At 40.5% G+C, this 19,175-nt stretch overlaps 1 protein-coding gene across 1 annotated transcript in view; it reads right to left on the reverse strand.

The window, feature by feature from the left end:
* The window catches only part of PACRG (parkin coregulated), an 875,091-nt gene that overhangs the window by 651,117 nt on the left and 204,799 nt on the right, over nucleotides 1-19,175 (reverse strand). Inside the window, exon 2 of the mRNA XM_053710928.1 lies at nucleotides 831-965. Within this exon, the coding sequence (XP_053566903.1) occupies nucleotides 831-965 (135 nt within the window). The remainder of the gene's footprint in view (nucleotides 1-830; nucleotides 966-19,175) is intronic.

Below are 19,175 nucleotides of genomic sequence, written 5' to 3' on the forward strand. Positions count from 1 at the left end.
AAAAACATGTTTCTGAAAACTGCAGCAAGACAGAAAATATTCCGAGAACACACATAATTAAATGGCTGGAACAGAGAAAAGATCAACATTCAGTTTTTCAAATTAAATTTAAAAGCTTGCCCTGGTGAGTTAAAGAGATTGGCAAGTTTTTACAAATAACATCAGTGGGCCATTTGGAGACAGAAACACAGCCGTATTGGAATGGAGTCATTAGGCAATACATTTATTTTGAAGCCAATTAACCTTTTGTCAGAGAAATGTCGGCGCTGTAATGATTTCAGCCGTGGAGGTCAGCCTCTAACAGAGGCATGTATGACAGCGATTACGTTGGCTGACATATGCTGCAGACTAAAAGCACAGGCTCAGAATGAGAATCTGCCTTCGTTTGTATTCTGCTCTGCATTTCCCAGAGTGCAGCTTGTTCTGACCTATACATTTAGGTAATTAAAGCTTCCATTTAGAAGTGTCCTGCAGGAAGGTGAAATTTGGGGGAGATAAATGGATACTGTTCGTCATATCCAATCACTTGATGGACTGCCTGAATCAGCTAGGGTTGCCATTTACTCATAAAAATAGAGATGAATGGGTGTAGGATAATTCTCTAAGGCAAAGAAACTCTGTCATATTTTTTATTTTATTTTTGCAGGAAATAATTGTCAGCCAAGGTGGATAGCAGACTCAAGGGGCCAGCTATCTCCCCCCCCCCCCCAACACTTTTCATTTGCTGAGAAATGACTTTGTATTATTTACTTATAAGCCAACTATGTTTGGCAATAGAAGATGCCACTTCAATAAGCACAGCTGGTTGTCACAGCTGTGCTCTCACTTACCTTCCAGGCTATTTTATTTCCTTTTGTATCATGCTCAAGGGCGATCGGGAAGTCTCCTCGCTCATAAAACTTGCGAAAGGCCGTGGGCTTTGCAGGTCTTTCTTTGAATGCTCCTGCTGCTGGGGGGCCTGTTACCTGCAAAACAGAGTAATGAATGCATCTTTGAAATTAGACACTGCAAACAGTGTTAAGATTTCAGATCTTTTCTACAGAGCAATGCTTTGAGGGTAAAATAATGTTTAATTCTATACAATTACATTGTTTATAAAAACTTCTCCTGTTGAGATTAAATGGAGAGGACAGTTTTAGAAATAGTGTTCTCATTGCATGCAATTACTAAGTAAATGCTTATGGCTTGCTTTACAATGTCCTTCAGATATTGATTCAGATAAACAGATTAAGATAATGTTTTTAGATTACACAGGAAATTGATCAGCACATAAAAGACATTTAAGGTTTCTTTATCATTTTAACCAAAAAGGAGTGGAATGCAGAAGGCTAAAAACGTGTAGAAATCAAATATTTACTGCAGTTTGTTCATTTTTTTACATTGTAATTAGATGAACGAGCAAAACTTCTGTTAACGGAAACACTGAAAAATGGTTTTGCATTATCAACATTTGTTAACTCCTTTCAAATGTTTTCATTTTTAATGATTAAAAAAAAAATCAGAACATCACTGACTGAGAATTCTATTACAATATTTATGCTGTCTTGCTTGGGTTGCTGTTGTTCATATATGGGCAGAGTCTAGGATCAGTTCATAAAAATGTAGTGATCTTAATCTTTCTTGCTTCTGTTTATGTATTTAAAGGGACATAAAACAGTATGAACTAACATAAGTTTCTAAATATATAATGCAGCCAAAACTTACCTGCAAAATGGTTTCTTTTTTTAACCCTCATTAACCCCTTTAATTCAGGCATAGTTTTGTTTTTCAGCAAGCTCCCCCCTGGACATTTCCATATATGGAAGGTGCTATAGAGGCCATAGCTATGGCAGAATGCACTCGTGCACATGCACGGTAGGGGGCACAGTCACATGACACCTGACTAAAGCAGTGCACAGTATAATGCATGAAGCTTTCACAAAGCATGTGACATCATACCCATAAAAACAAGCTAGCCTCTTGACAACAAACAATAGCAGTATCTGATGTTCCTCCTATACCCCCACCCCTTACTTGCATAGGTAATTATCCTCACGTGCACACTTTGTTACATAATATCTCAGGGTTTGGAGTAAGACACTGATAAAGGGGGTGGAGCATGCTTCACTTGGGAAATCTAAAGTGCAAGTAGTTTTGCAGATTTTTGGAAATTTTATTAAAATACCTATAAGCTTTTATTTTTTACACTTTTTATTTCACACACTATTTTATCTCAGTTGACCCTTTTTGAATATGCACATAACTCAATATGTTTTATGGCATTTTAAGGGCCAGATTATTAAAAATCTGCTGGTGTGACAATTAGCTAGATAAACAAATCTCAAGCTAAAATTTCTCTGTTACATTTTTTTTGAGGGACCTCACTGTACTGACAGGACCTCTTAATCTTGCCAGACCAATAGTTTTAGAGAATCGAGCCAAAAAAAAGCGTATTTAGGGTAGAACCAGAGGGGCCCTGCCAAGGCCGAATAAACCTACCAGGACACTATAAGATGCCCTTGTTGGGTTCAGAAGTTGGGGTTGGCAAGCTACAATTTAAAGGGAAGGTGCTGCTGGTGAGGCAGTGCAGCTGTATCACCTCTCGTATCTCCAATGAGCTATACATATTAAGATTACAAAATATTTCCTTTTACATTTTATTTCCTACGCCATGTTAAATTTAGTTACCCTCCTTTCAGGACGAAACTACAGCGGGTGCAGAGGTCGCAACGTTGACCTGCCACTGCCTGCACTGATGTGAGTGTGACATGATGCTTCACTAGTGTCTCTGACTGAAGAGGTATGGGGGCTGGACCATGTCACAGACTACTGTGGTCACCTTATGAAGTACTGGGGCAGGTAGGGTCAGGCCAGCCATTCCACCGACAGATTACAGACTGTGTCACTAACTCACTATATACAGTACTGGTGGGTTAAACAGTGTCACTATATACAGTAATAGGGCTCAGACCATCTCACAGACTGTGGGCACAGGGTACCTTCTTTTGTAGACATGTAATTTGATTCACATTTTTTTTTCTGTGTTAAATGTAAAAAAAAAAAAATGTATCAAATTCACATTTTTTGGGGGGGGAGGGGAGGTTAGGGGGGCCCTTCTTAGATTCTTGCACCTTGGCCCTGTGGTTTCTAGTTACGCCTCTGCCTACTTTGAATTGTTTATAGGGTTTAGTCAAGTAACAGTGTGAGACAGAGTGACATACTGTTTTGAGTGTCTTCTCAAGATCACACAATGGGAAATAATTTTCACAGTCATGAATGAAATTGGGTTGTAGGGTGCCTATATAATAACAATCTGGCATATTTTTTATTACAAACTAATATAATTTAGTTTTGAAAAAAATATTGGGTGAAGGAATATTCCAGTAAACCCCTTGAGAGAAATGAGGTTTAACACTAATATAAAGCAAATTTTGCTCATCATTATTAAAATCCATTTAAATAATATGTTGAATATTTGCTGAAGTTTATGTCACTTTGATTGGCAATTTTTACATATGTATATAAATTAATAATAAAAGACAAACATAAATGTGCATGATAAGAAATAATAACTATTTAATTAAAATCTGAAGTAGTTCTAGATGTTTGACTGAAGCAAATCATGCAATATCTGCACATTTCCACTGCATATTGTACATCATACACCAGGACACACAACAAACATAGTTTAATTAATCTGCTTAATCAATAAGAGTGAAAGCACTACCCAATTAAATAGGCAAATAAAAATCTTCAAAATGATTGTACTTTCTTCTCTTCACTGTGTGGTTAGTGGAACTTGTCCATCAATCTGTCTGCCATTCTCAATTTAATAGCTCTTTAATTTCATTAGTTAAACTACAAGTCGAAAGCAATCTTATTGTTTGACCTCTTTACATTCATTAATGCAACCCATTTCTGAGACTTAACTGATGACAAGGAAAATGGTCTGTCTAATACTTATGACAGAATCATAATGCAACAGGGATATAGCAAGGCAGAAAGCAATAATTCTAATGGAACTTTTTACTACAGGGAATATTATAAACACAAAACTGTTGTTTCTAATTTCCATGTTTTACTACAATATAAAAAGAAAGTCACAATCACATGTAGTAATATATCAATACAGAAAACAAATGACTCCAAAATTTAAAAGGCACAGTAAATTGAAAATGTATTTATAAAACGACCTACTGGGAGTAGAAAAGACCAAGTATGGGCAGCTGCTATAATGGCAGAGGTGAACGGGGTCAGATTCAAATAGGTAAGCTGATATGGTTAAAATATACTATTGTCAATATGCAGGTAACTGCTGGATGGACATAGTTTGCAGGTAAACGCCAACAGGACACAGAATGCAGGTAAAGTCCAGCAGGGCACAGAATGCAGGTAAAGGCCAGCCGGACACAGAGTGCAGGTAAAGATCAGCAGGACATAGAGTGCAGGTAAAGGCCAGCAGGACATAGAATGCAGGTAAAGGCAGCAGGACATAGAATGCAGGTAAAGGCAGCAGGACATAGAATGCAGGTAAAGGCAAGCAGGACATAGAATGCAGGTAAAGGCAGCAGGACATAGAATGCAGGTAAAGGCAGCAGGACATAGAATGCAGGTAAAGGCAAGCAGGACATAGAATGCAGGTAAAGGCAGCAGGACATAGAATGCAGGTAAAGGCAGCAGGACACAGAGTGCAGGTAAAGATCAGCAGGACATAGAATGCAGGTGAAGGCAGCAGGACATAGAATGCAGGTAAAGGCAAGCAGGACATAGAATGCAGGTAAAGGCAGCAGGACATAGAATGCAGGTAAAGGCAGCAGGACATAGAATGCAGGTAAAGGCAAGAAGGACATAGAATGCAGGTAAAGGCAGCAGGACATAGAATGCTGGTAAAGGCAAGTAGGACATAGAATGCAGGTAAAGGCAGCAGGACATAGAATGCAGGTAAAGGCAAGCAGGACATAGAATGCAGGTAAAGGCAGCAGGACATAGAATGCAGGTAAAGGCAAGCAGGATAAAGAACGCAGGTAAAGGCCAGCAGGACACAGAGTGCAGGTAAAGGCCAGCCAAACACAGAGTGCAGTTAAAGGCCAGCAGGACACAGAGTGCAGGTAAAGGCCAGCCAAACACAGAGTGCAGGTAAAGGCCAGCAGGACACAGAGTGCAGGTAACGGCCAGCTGAACACAGAGTGCAGGTAAAGGCGAGCAGGACATAGAATGCAGGTAAAGGCTAACAGGACATAGAATGCAGGTAAAGGCAAGCAGGACATAGAATGCAGGTAAAGGCAGCAAGACATAGAATGCAGGTAAAGGCAAGCAGGACATAGAATGCAGGTAAAGGCAAGCAGGACATAGAATGCAGGTAAAGGCAGCAGGACATAGAATGCAGGTAAAGGCAAGCAGGACATAGAATGCAGGTCAAGGCAGCAGGACATAGTATGCAGGTAAAGGCAAGCAGGGCATAGAATGCAGGTAAAGGCAGCAAGACATAGAATGCAGGTAAAGGCAAGCAGGATAAAGAATGGAGGTAAAGGCAGCAGGACATAGAGTGCAGGTAAAGGCAAGCAGGATAAAGAATGCAGGTAAAGGCCAGCAGGACACAGAGTGCAGGTAAAGGCAAGCAGGATAAAGAATGCAGGTAAAGGCAAGCAGGACATAGAATGCAGGTAAAGGCAGCAGGACATAGAATGCAGGTAAAGGCAGCAGGACATAGAATGCTGGTAAAGGCAAGTAGGACATAGAATGCAGGTAAAGGCAGCAGGACATAGAATGCAGGTAAAGGCAAGCAGGACATAGAATGCAGGTAAAGGCAGCAGGACACAGAATGCAGGTAAAGGCAAGCAGGATAAAGAATGCAGGTAAAGGCCAGCAGGACACAGAGTGCAGGTAAAGGCCAGCCAAACACAGAGTGCAGTTAAAGGCCAGCAGTACACAGAGTGCAGGTAAAGGCCAGCCAAACACAGAGTGCAGGTAAAGGCCAGCAAGACACAGAGTGCAGGTAACGGCCAGCTGAACACAGAGTGCAGGTAAAGGCGAGCAGGACATAGAATGCAGGTAAAGGCTAACAGGACATAGAATGCAGGTAAAGGCAAGCAGGACATAGAATGCAGGTAAAGGCAGCAAGACATAGAATGCAGGTAAAGGCAAGCAGGACATATAATGCAGGTAAAGGCAAGCAGGACATAGAATGCAGGTAAAGGCAGCAGGACATAGAATGCAGGTAAAGGCAAGCAGGACATAGAATGCAGGTAAAGGCAGCAGGACATAGAATGCAGGTAAAGGCAAGCAGGACATAGAATGCAGGTAAAGGCAGCAAGACATAGAATGCAGGTAAAGGCAAGCAGGACATAGAATGCAGGTAAAGGCAAGCAGGACATAGAATGCAGGTAAAGGCAGCAAGACATAGAATGCAGGTAAAGGCAAGCAGGATAAAGAATGGAGGTAAAGGCAGCAGGACATAGAGTGCAGGTAAAGGCAGCAGGACATAGAATGCAGGTAAAGGCAGCAAGACATAGAATGCAGGTAAAGGCAGCAGGACACAGAGTGCAGGTAAAGGCAAGCAGGATAAAGAATGCAGGTAAAGGCCAGCAGGACACAGAATGCAGGTAAAGGCAAGCAGGATAAAGAATGCAGGTAAAGGCCAGCAGGACACAGAGTGCAGGTAAAGGCAAGCAGGATAAAGAATGCAGGTAAAGGCAAGCAGGACATAGAATGCAGGTAAAGGCAGCAGGACATAGAATGCAGGTAAAGGCAAGCAGGATAAAGAATGCAGGTAAAGGCCAGCTGGACACAGAGTGCAGGTAAAGGCAAGCAGGATAAAGAATGCAGGTAAAGGCCAGCAGGACACAGAGTGCAGGTAAAGGCAAGCAGGATAAAGAATGCAGGTAAAGGCAAGCAGGACATAGAATGCAGGTAAAGGCAGCAGGACATAGAATGCAGGTAAAGGCAAGCAGGATAAATAATGCAGGTAAAGGCCATCAGGACACAGAGTGCAGGTAAAGGCAAGCAGGATAAAGAATGCAGGTAAAGGCCAGCAGGACACAGAGTGCAGGTAAAGGCCAGCCAAACACAGAGTGCAGATAAAGGCCAGCAGGACAAAGAGTGCAGGTAACGGCCAGCTGAACACAGAGTGCAGGTAAAGGCCAGCAGGACATATAATGCAGGTAAAGGCTAACAGGATACACTACGCTGGCAGAGTCCAGCAGGACACAGAATGAAGGTAAAGGCCAGCAGGATACACTACGCTGGTAGATGCCAGCAGGAGGCAGAATTCAGGTAAACGCCAGCAGGACAAAGAATTCAGGTAAAGGCCAGCAAGATACAAGATGCAGGTAAAGGCCAGCAGGATAGAATATGCTGGCAGAGGCCAGCAAGACACAGAATGCAGGTATAGGCCAGCAGGACACAGAATGCAGGTAAAGGCCAGCAGGACACAGAATGCAGGTAAAGGCCAGTAGGGCAAAAGAATACAGGTAAAAGCCAGCAAGATACAAGATGCAGGTAAAGGCCAGCAGGACACAGAATGCAGGTAAAGGACATCAGGATACAGAATACAGGTAAAGGACAGCAGGATACAGAATGCAGGTAAAGGCTAGCAGGATACACTATGATGGTAGAGGCAAGCAGGATACAAAGTAGAAGAAATAGCCATAATAAATCAGCTAAGGGCCATCCAGTATGTAGAAAGGGTCACTGGGATCATGCAGGTAATAGTCAGCTGTACACAGTATGCAGAAAATGGGACCAGAATTGCAGGTAATTAGTAGCGGGACACAGTGTAGGTAATGACAGGCAGGATGTCGTAGGCAGGTTATGGCAGAGCAGGAAGATCTATCAAAACATGCAGGTAACTGTGTGTGTGTATATATATATAAATATAAAAATAAATATATATATGTCTCTATTACATTTTAAGAACATAAAAGCAAGAAGACATGTTCAGTCTACTACATATATAATTTTGATTGCTAATTGCATACATATCTAAAATACTTTACATGAATTATATAACATAATATGTATCACAGTGAAACATAAAACATTTATTAAATATGATATGAAAGAAAAAAAAAATCAGATACATAAACAGAAAATACTGTTTTGCTAGTCCAATTAATAGTGTTATATAACAGGTGAAAAGCCTAAGGCACCAGACTGGATGTCGTAAACAATAAACTCTCTTTAAACCTAAACAAACTGCACTTTAGTAAGTAGAATATTTATCTGAAAACACATATTTGCATCAGTATGATCTAGGACATATGTAGTAAGTTTATGAGGTCAAACATCTGGAGCCCTGTTTAATATATGTGTGTAGATAGATAGACAGACAGACAGACAGACAGATGGATGGATAGATAGATAGCCAGACATCTAGATGAAATTGCAGTTACATGTTGTCTAGCATTTTGCTTTTAATGGAGTGTAGCAGCCAAGATACAAATGTAAGTTGAGAAAAAAGAACCATCAAGCAGGCCCAGAATAACCCTAGGGCATTCAGAGTAATTGCCTGGTTGGCCGGAGCTGACTGCCTAACCCCCACCAAGGCACCAGCATTTGTGCATGATGCAGCACAAGCTCTGCCATGTCTTTTACTACATTGTTTGTGTTTGTGAGCCAGGTCAGGCCCAGTCCTGCCTTCCACCCCGTTTGTGCGAGCTGGTCCCGTCCCCAACCTTATCCTCCTCACAAGGGCTGGCTGTTTTGGGCTTCATTCAGAGCTGTCTCTTATGATGGATTTGCATTCAATGCAGATTGGTCTGTGACAGCTGCAGACAGCCCCACACATGGGTTGGTAAGAAGTATCCATTGATTATTGCTGTTAATATAGGATTAACTTTGTTTTTGGGGTCTGCATGTGTCCTGTCAACTAGTGTCTGACTGCTTTCTGTCCCCTAGAATATGCTTTAATACTGTCCACTTTGTGTTATCACTGTGGGGCCGATTTATTAAAGTATCAATCTAAACGCATTCACTCCGGTCAATATGCTCGCCAGACATAGCTGATGCAAATCTACATTCAACGGTCTTATTTATCAATATGTCTGTAAAACTCCCGCGCGAAAAGCATCAGACAGTTGTTAATTAAGAAGCATCAATGTCATGGATATCCTTATTTATCAAATTATTTACCCTGAATGTCCATCAAATGAAGACAGTTTTGTCTTCTTTTTGTAACTTTATTTATATAATTTCATTCCTGTCCATGAACAAGCACATTTATTCAAAGCTAATCTTTTATTTTCCATATTTTAATGTCCTTAACATAGCTAGATTTATACCTAAACAAACAATAAATATCATAGAATTGTACTACTCTTTTTTTTTTATTTTTGATGAAAAATCTGATATATGATATTTTCACATAGATTAAAGTGTATTTGTATTTCTAAAAATTGTGATATGCTTATCACATGTTTTTATTTTTTTTAAAGGATTATTAATGCTAATTAATGCTATTGACTGTTTGCGACAAGAAACATCATCAAATTCAACCTTTCTGTGTTATCAACCCCCCCCCCTTTTCTAATACTGTAACATCCCATTGATTTCTATAGCATTCGCTTGCTGAAAGGTGGCGGATCTAAAGTTAGGTACGCTGTGCCGGAATAGACGTGAGCGTACGTGTTAAATGGTTGATACATTTCTAATTTGGGTGCATGGAGTCGTATGTGAGGGCGGTGCCAGTGATACGCTCAAATAGTGCAAGCATTAATTTGCATCAAAGTGATCTTGCGGGAGCGAATGTTTCGTCGGACTATTCTACATTTTACAATGTTGATGCTGTGTTAACTACGGTGTATCAATTTAACCTCTAATTTGACGTGGAATTACATTGTATTAACAGTTGACGCTTTGATAAATCTACCCCTTTGTGTCTGTCACAAAGTGTTAATTAAGGCTGGACCCATATGTCCAGTCAACTGAGGCATTCCTACTGGGGGAGGTAAGGTGGTGCCTGGGCTCTACCTGCATCATGTCTAGCCTCTCTGTGTGCCCTTCCCCCACAAAAGAGGGCTAACAGTATACAGAAAGTTTATGAATTTGCATTTACGGTGGTAGGGTTTCTAATATATTTGCAACGCTGTTGCTGTACAGAAAAACTTCCCACCATTTTTGTACAGGTTGGATTCACAAGTGCATATTATCTGGTGTGGAATAACCAAAGGGGAAGGGCAACAGTCACAGAGAAAAACCTACTCTTGGTGGTGCATTTTGATGTCTTTGGGTGCCTATTATTTTAAGTTACTGTCCCTACACAGGCTAATTAGCAACAAATGGTTATTCTTTACTTGTCACACTCCAGAAGTTGTTTAGTTTATGTCCAGGTAAGGATCCAGTGGCTGATAAGAGACTCAATAAACACTGTCTTAACTCCCTGGATGAGGCCCATGATATGACTATGAAGTTTGAGGGATGATCTGAGAGTGTGGTCAGAAACAGGCAGAAGGGTTCTTAACTTGTGGGCAAAAAAAGTACCAAATCTGCAGAAGTTATGTCCAGGCAGATGTAAAATATCAGCAGGCAAAGTAGATAATCCGAGAGAATGGTCAGAGGAAAGCCAGAAGTCAAACAACAGGAATTTTCTTAACATGTAAGCACACCCATGAATGAAATTCAAACAACAGGGACAAAATGTAGTCAATTGTGTCATTATATAGTGCCAACCGTGGGAAAACCATCCGGGACCTATGCTATTATAACTCATTAAGGGAGTAAATACATACATTAAACTTTTTCATATTCCGAAATGAGTATTTTTGCAGCTGTGCTATGGAAACAGAAGTTGCTCCAAAACAGTATAGGTTTTCTAGAAAAATTAGCTAATTTGGAAATAAATATATATATATATATATATATATATATATATATATATATATATATATATATATATGCTTTTGACCAATATTGTAATATTGGTGAAGACTCTGCCGGGACAAAAGGGTGTTTGTGTCCATTGGCTTTCTGAAAATATCTGTTTCAAAGTGATCACCTGGATGCATAACTACCGTGTCAAGAAATTAAATTTGTTTCTGATGATATTTAGCAGTAAATTGGACATCTGAAACCTTATCCTGTATCCTCAAATGGAGATCCTCAATGGATTCCATGTTGCCCTGCCACACAATAAATAGATCATCAATATAACGCCACCAAGCCAGACACTTATAAAATTCAGGATCAGTGTATACCACTTGTTACTCCAATTGATCCATGTATACGGAAGCGTAGGCGGGTGCAACATTAGAATCCATTGAGGCACCCCGCAGCTGCAGAAAAAACTGCTATCAAAGGTGAAATAGTTATGGGTTAAAACCAATTCTAGTAAATCCATAAAAAAATTAATCTGTTCTTCTGAATATTTTTCTGATTTGGTTAAGGATATCCATGCACTATTTAGTCCATCGATATGAGGGATAATGGTATTTTATTATTATGCTGCTTTTATATAAGAAATGCTGGAACATTTGATAATGGTATATAGGCTACTCACATCCCATGTAGCCAAAATAATATCCTCAGGCAAATCAGACATATTCCTTATTTTACCCAGAAAATCACTAGTGTCTTTTAAAGGAGACCTACCTTGTCTTACAAATGGAGTCAAAATCTTTTGTAGGAATTTGGAAATGGGGCTGAACAGAGAATCTATTGAAGCCACTATGGGCCTACCAGGTGGATTAAACAAATCCTTATGGATCTTGGGCAAAACATAAAAATTAGGAGTTTTTGGACTTTGTAAATACAGATAATTAAACATTTTCTCAGAAATTATACCCGATTCCAATGCTTTGTCCAAGATCTCCCTGACCCTAGACATAAAGCGAGGCAGAGGGTCAACATCAAGTTCCTGGTAAACCTCTATATCAGTAAGCTGTCTGTAAATCTCATTTTTATATTTTAAAAATATCCATAACCACAGTGACCCCACCCTTATCAGCTGCTTTAATGGTAATATCAGGGTTTTGTTTTAATTTATTAAAAGCTAATTTTTAAGCAGATGTTAAATTATATCTTAAACCTTGACCTTCATGTTTATTCACTAGCATATCAAACTCCGTATTCACCACATTAATAAATGTATCCACGGCATGATTATACGTAGTGGGAGTAAATGAGCTTTTAACATGAAAGCCAAAGTCAGATGGATTAAAACCATCGGATCCACTTTCAATCCCAGAAGCAGTTCCATCATCAGAAGCACCAAAAAAAGCTTTCAATTTAATTACACTATATGCTTTTGACCAATGTTATACAGAACACTAACAACGGAATGGAAACTGGATTTGTACATTTCAAAGACATAGTGGCTTCCTTTGAATTATGGACACACTCCTTTTAATAGAAAATACAATTTTAAATTAGGTAAGAAAAAATCAGGGATTCCAGAAGGAAAAAAAAAAATCTGATATTACATTTTTAGGGATCACAATCAAGATGTATTTGTTCTTAGGGCACAAAGGGACAGACCATGTGCTTTAAAATATGTTCCAATTATAAATCAATTTTTAACTTTTAAAATTTGATTTGTGACAGTCTAGCATCTTTATTTATGTCCAACTGATGATTTTTCATAGTAGAGAGCTAATGATAAAAATAAATGCACTGTTTAACAGTGTTAACTTCTTTTATGAGTTTACCCAAAGCAGAAGTAATGTTTTCTAAGTTTATTAATATTATTCAATTCAGATTAATGGGTTGATCACAATCTTGCACAATTTTTTTTAGTAGATAACAATAACCTAACTTTATCTTCTATTGTCAGGGTGCTTTTCTAGTGATCGCAATCCTAAAATGCTAATACCACTGAATCTGCAATCTTAAAGGGATACTGAACCCAATTTTATTTCATGATTCAGATAGAGCAGGCAATTTTAAGCAACTTTCTAATTTACTCCTATTATCATTTTTTTCTTTGTTCTCCTGCTATGTTGATAATTTTTAACAAGGACCCACATGCAGTGAAATGAACTAGTGGTCAACCCTGGGTAAAGGCTTTACCCAGGGTTGACCCTTGCCTGCTAGTAGTAACGTTCATTTCACTGTGTGTGGGTTCCCGGCCTGACCCTGCACTCCCAACAATTAGACAGCACTAATCTGGCAACGAACGGTTCCTCTTCGGTACACCTGCTGGATGAGTCAGTGTGCTTTGAATTATTTACCCTGATATTGCAAGTAATTAGATAGTTAGCTGGGGTACAGTCAATTCACGCACTGCTGGCTGCAAGTTCCCCTGGCCTGACCCTGCACTCCCAGCAATTAGACGCATCGGCACTCAATCTGGACACAGATGGTCCCTTTTCAAAGGCCACTGACTCACCCAGAGTACAAATGTACCGAGAATGGTCAGGGCCCAGGGCATGAGATTGAGTGTGGTCAGGACATTTAAAGCTAGCACTGCACTGCACACCATATGGGTCCCTTTTAGGTAAGGACTGTGGTTATTGTATTGTATTTAAGTATTGAAAGGCAAGGATCTCCGCCACAAGCTTAGTTCTCAACATGACTCTTCTAAGCATTTTATAAGATTTTGTATTATGCCAATTGTCAAACTACCGATTTTTTAGGTGAAATAATAACATTGATTATATTGACCCTTAAATAATTCCTTATTGTCATGTTGCTTTCAATTTGTATTAATCTATGTGGGTATAATGTTATACACCTAAGGCTTTGTGTTCAAATGATTGACATTTGACAGTTTTTGTATGATTATTTACACTTCTCTATTATTTGCAGATATTCATACGTTCTGCACATAGAATATGTAGACACACACATATATATAATATATATGTGTGTGCATGTCATATATATATATATATATATATATATATATGTGAGTTTTATTTAGAATTGTATTTATATTACATTTTTAAGCCACTCCCAATTCCTGCTGCTGCCCACCACATATCACACTTTTTCCCGGGGGGGGGAATACATGAAATCACACACACACATACATTCACTCACACTTATACACACACAAACATGCACACGCATATACACACGGGGTCAAGGAAGCCTACAAATCAGGACATATGGCTGTTTCAGAGGGACAGCGCTCAGAATTAAGGACTTTCACTCTCAAATATGGACAGTTGGGAGATGTGTGTGTGTGTGTATATATATATATATATATATATATATATATATATATATATATATAAACACACACGTATGTATATTAATGTGCACATATAAGTATGTGCTTAAGTGTCTGATTATTAGGTCTTTGGTATACGATACCAACATTCCAAACAACTTCACAATTATTTTTTTTACTGTGCTGTTGAAGAAAAAATAAATAAAAATATAAATATATATTGATATATAAAAAAGATATGTATGAAATTCACATTTTGGTGTGTGTGTGTGTGTGGGGGGGGGGCTTCTTAGATTCTTGCACCTGGACCCTGTGGTTTCTAGTTACGCCTCTGAACAGGAGCATGTGTGGGGCTATTCATTTGGCTAATTTTTATTAGTGTAAAAACTGAATTTATGCTTACCTGATAAATTACTTTCTCCAACGGTGTGTCCGGTCCACGGCGTCATCCTTACTTGTGGGATATTCTCTTCCCCAACAGGAAATGGCAAAGAGTCCTAGCAAAGCTGGTCACATGATCCATCCTAGGCTCCGCCCACCCCAGTCATTCGACCGACGGACAGGAGGAAATATATATAGGAGAAACCATATGATACCGTGGTGACTGTAGTTAGAGAAAATAATTCATCACACCTGATTAAAAAACCAGGGCGGGCCGTGGACCGGACACACCGTTGGAGAAAGTAATTTATCAGGTAAGCATAAATTCTGTTTTCTCCAACATTGGTGTGTCCGGTCCACGGCGTCATCCTTACTTGTGGGAACCAATACCAAAGCTTTAGGACATGGATGAAGGGAGGGAGCAAATCAGGTCACCTAAATGGAAGGCACCACGGCTTGCAAAACCTTTCTCCCAAAAATAGCCTCCGAAGAAGCAAAAGTATCAAATTTGTAAAATTTGGCAAAAGTGTGCAGTGAAGACCAAGTCGCTGTCTTACATATCTGGTCAACAGAAGCCTCGTTCTTGAAGGCCCATGTGGAAGCCACAGCCCTAGTGGAGTGAGCTGTGATTCTTTCAGGAGGCTGCCGTCCGGCAGTCTCATAAGCCAATCGGATAATGCTTTTAAGCCAAAAGGAAAGAGAGGTAGAAGTCGCTTTTTGACCTCTCCTTTTACCAGAATAAACAACAAACAAGGAAGATGTTTGTCTGAAATCTTTAGTAGCCTCTAAATAGAATTTTAGAGCACGGACTACGTCCAAATTGTGTAACAAACGTTCCTTCTTTGAAACTGGATTCGGACACAAAGAAGGTACAACTATCTCCTGGTTAATATTTTTGTTAGAAACAACTTTCGGAAGAAAACCAGGCTTAGTACGCAAAACCACCTTATCTGCATGGAACACCAGATAGGGCGGAGAACACTGCAGAGCAGATAACTCTGAAACTCTTCTAGCAGAAGAAATTGCAACCAAAAACAAAACTTTCCAAGATAATAACTTAATATCTACGGAATGTAAGGGTTCAAACGGAACCCCTTGAAGAACTGAAAGAACTAGATTTAGACTCCAGGGAGGAGTCAAAGGTCTGTAAACAGGCTTGATCCTAACCAGAGCCTGAACAAATGCTTGAACATCTGGCACAGCTGCCAGTCTTTTGTGAAGTAAAACAGATAAAGCAGAGATCTGTCCCTTCAGAGAACTTGCAGATAATCCTTTCTCCAAACCTTCTTGTAGAAAGGATAGAATCTTAGGAATTTTTATCTTGTTCCATGGGAATCCTTTAGATTCACACCAACAGATATTTTTTTTCCATATTTTATGGTAAATTTTTCTAGTTACAGGCTTTCTAGCCTGAATCAGAGTATCTATTACAGAATCTGAAAACCCACGCTTTGATAAAATCAAGCGTTCAATCTCCAAGCCGTCAGTTGGAGGGAAACCAGATTCGGATGTTCGAATGGACCCTGAACAAGAAGGTCCTGTCTCAAAGGTAGCTTCCATGGTGGAGCCGATGACATATTCACCAGGTCTGCATACCAAGTCCTGCGTGGCCATGCAGGAGCTATCAAGATCACCGAGGCCCTCTCCTGATTGATCCTGGCTACCAGCCTGGGGATGAGAGGAAACGGTGGGAATACATAAGCTAGGTTGAAGGTCCAAGGTGCTACTAGTGCATCTACTAGGGTCGCCTTGGGATCCCTGGATCTGGACCCGTAGCAAGGAACCTTGAAGTTCTGACGAGACGCCATCAGATCCATGTCTGGAATGCCCCATAATTGAGTTATTTGGGCAAAGATTTCCGGATGGAGTTCCCACTCCCCCGGATGGAATGTCTGACGACTCAGAAAATCCGCTTCCCAATTTTCCACTCCTGGGATGTGGATCGCAGACAAGTGGCAGGAGTGATCCTCCGCCCATTGAATTATCTTGGTCACTTCTTTCATCGCCAGGGAAGTCCTTGTTCCCCCCTGATGATTGATATATGCAACGGTCGTCATGTTGTCTGACTGAAACCTTATGAATTTGGCCTTTGCTAGTTGAGGCCAAGCTCTGAGAGCATTGAATATCGCTCTCAGTTCCAGAATGTTTATCGGGAGAAGAGACTCTTCCCGAGACCATAGACCCTGAGCTTTCAGGGATTCCCAGACCGCGCCCCAGCCCACTAGGCTGGCGTCGGTCGTGACAATGACCCACTCTGGTCTGCGGAAGCTCATTCCCTGTGACAGATTGTCCAGGGTCAGCCACCAACGGAGTGAATCTCTGGTCTTTTGATCTACTTGAATCGTCGGAGACAAGTCTGTATAATCCCCATTCCACTGTCTGAGCATGCACAGTTGTAATGGTCTTAGATGAATTCGTGCAAAAGGAACTATGTCCATTGTTGCAACCATCAATCCTATTACTTCCATGCACTGCGCTATGGAAGGACGAGGAACAGAATGAAGTACTTGACAAGAGCTTAGAAGTTTTGATTTTCTGACCTCTGTCAGAAAAATCCTCATTTCTAAGGAATCTATTATTGTTCCCAAGAAGGGAACTCTTGTTGACGGGGACAGAGAACTTTTTTCTTTGTTCACCTTCCATCCGTGAGATCTGAGAAAGGCTAGGACGATGTCCGTATGAGCCTTTGCTTTTGACAGGGACGACGCTTGAATCAGGATGTCGTCCAAGTAAGGTACTACTGCAATGCCCCTTGGTCTTAGAACCGCTAGAAGGGACCCTAGTACCTTTGTCAAAATCCTTGGAGCAGTGGCTAATCCAAATGGAAGTGCCACAAACTGGTAATGCTTGGAACTGATGATGTTCCTTGTGGATAGGAATATGTAGGTACGCATCCTTTAAATCCACGGTAGTCATAAATTGATTTTCCTGGATAGTAGGTAGGATCGTTCGAATAGTTTCCATTTTGAACGATGGTACCCTGAGAAATTTGTTTAGGATCTTTAGATCCAAAATTGGTCTGAATGTTCCCTCTTTTTTGGGAACTATGAACAGATTGGAATAAAATCCCATTCCTTGTTCTCTTATTGGAACTGGATGTATCACTCCCATCTTTAACAGGTCTTCTACACAATGTAAGAATGCCTGTCTCTTTATTTGGTTTGAAGATAATTGAGACCTGTGGAACCTTCCCCTTGGGGGTAGTTCCTTGAATTCCAGGAGATAACCTTGAGAAACTATTTCTAGCGCCCAAGGATCCTGAACATCTCTTGCCCAAGCCTGAGCAAAGAGAGAAAGTCTGCCCCCCACTAGATCCGGTCCCGGATCGGGGGCTATCCCTTCATGCTGTTTTGGTAGCAGTGGTAGGCTTCTTGGCCTGCTTACCCTTGTTCCAGCCTTGCATTGGTTTCCAGGCTGGTTTGGGTTGTGAAGTATTACCCTCTTGCTTAGAGGATACAGAATTAGAGACTGGTCCGTTTCTGCGAAAGGGACGAAAATTAGGCTTATTATTAGCCTTAAAAGACCTATCCTGTGGGAGGGCGTGGCCCTTTCCCCCAGTGATGTCTGAAATAATCTCTTTCAAATCAGGTCCAAATAATGTTTTACCTTTGAAAGGAATGTTAAGCAATTTTGTCTTGGAAGACACATCCGCTGACCAAGACTTTAGCCAAAGCACTCTGCGCGCCACGACAGCAAACCCTGAATTTTTCGCCGCTAATCTAGCTAATTGCAAAGCGGCATCTAAAACAAAAGAGTTAGCCAATTTAAGTGCTTGAACTCTGTCCATAACCTCCTCATACGAAGATTCTTTACTGAGCGATTTTTCTAGTTCCTCAAACCAGAAACACGCTGCCGTAGTGACAGGAACAATGCATGAAATTGGTTGTAGAAGGTAACCTTGCTGTACAAAAATCTTTTTAAGCAAACGCTCTAATTTCTTATCCATAGGATCTTTGAAAGCACAACTATCTTCGATAGGAATAGTAGTGCGTTTGTTTAGAGTAGAAACCGCCCCCTCGACCTTGGGGACTGTCTGCCATAAGTCCTTTCTGGGGTCGACTATAGGAAATAATTTCTTAAATATAGGGGGGGGAACAAAAGGTATGCCGGGCCTTTCCCACTCTTTATTTACTATGTCCGCCACCCGCTTGGGTATAGGAAAAGCGTCGGGGGGCACCGGAACCTCTAGGAACTTGTCCATCTTACATAATTTCTCTGGAATGACCAAATTGTCACAATCATCCAGAGTAGATAACACCTCCTTAAGCAGTGCGCGGAGATGTTCTAATTTAAATTTAAATGTCACAACATCAGGTTCAGCTTGATGAGAAATTTTTCCTGAATCTGAAATTTCTCCATCAGACAAAACCTCCCTCATGGCCCCTTGAGATTGGTGTGAGGGTATGTCAGAACAGTTATCATCAGCGTCCTCTTGCTCTTCAGTGTTTAAAACAGAGCAATCGCGCTTTCTCTGATAAGTAGGCATTTTGGATAAAAGATTTGCTATGGAGTTATCCATTACAGCCGTTAATTGTTGCATGGTAATAAGTATTGGCGCACTAGATGTACTAGGGGCCTCCTGTGTGGGCATAACTGGTGTAGACACAGTAGGGGATGATGTAGTATCATGTTTACTCCCCTCATTTGAGGAATCATCTTGGGCAATATCATTATCTGTTGCATTACTGTCCTTACTTTGTTTGGACACTAT

This window comes from Bombina bombina, chromosome 4, assembly GCF_027579735.1.
Source record: "Bombina bombina isolate aBomBom1 chromosome 4, aBomBom1.pri, whole genome shotgun sequence".
Classification (NCBI taxonomy): domain Eukaryota; kingdom Metazoa; phylum Chordata; class Amphibia; order Anura; family Bombinatoridae; genus Bombina; species Bombina bombina.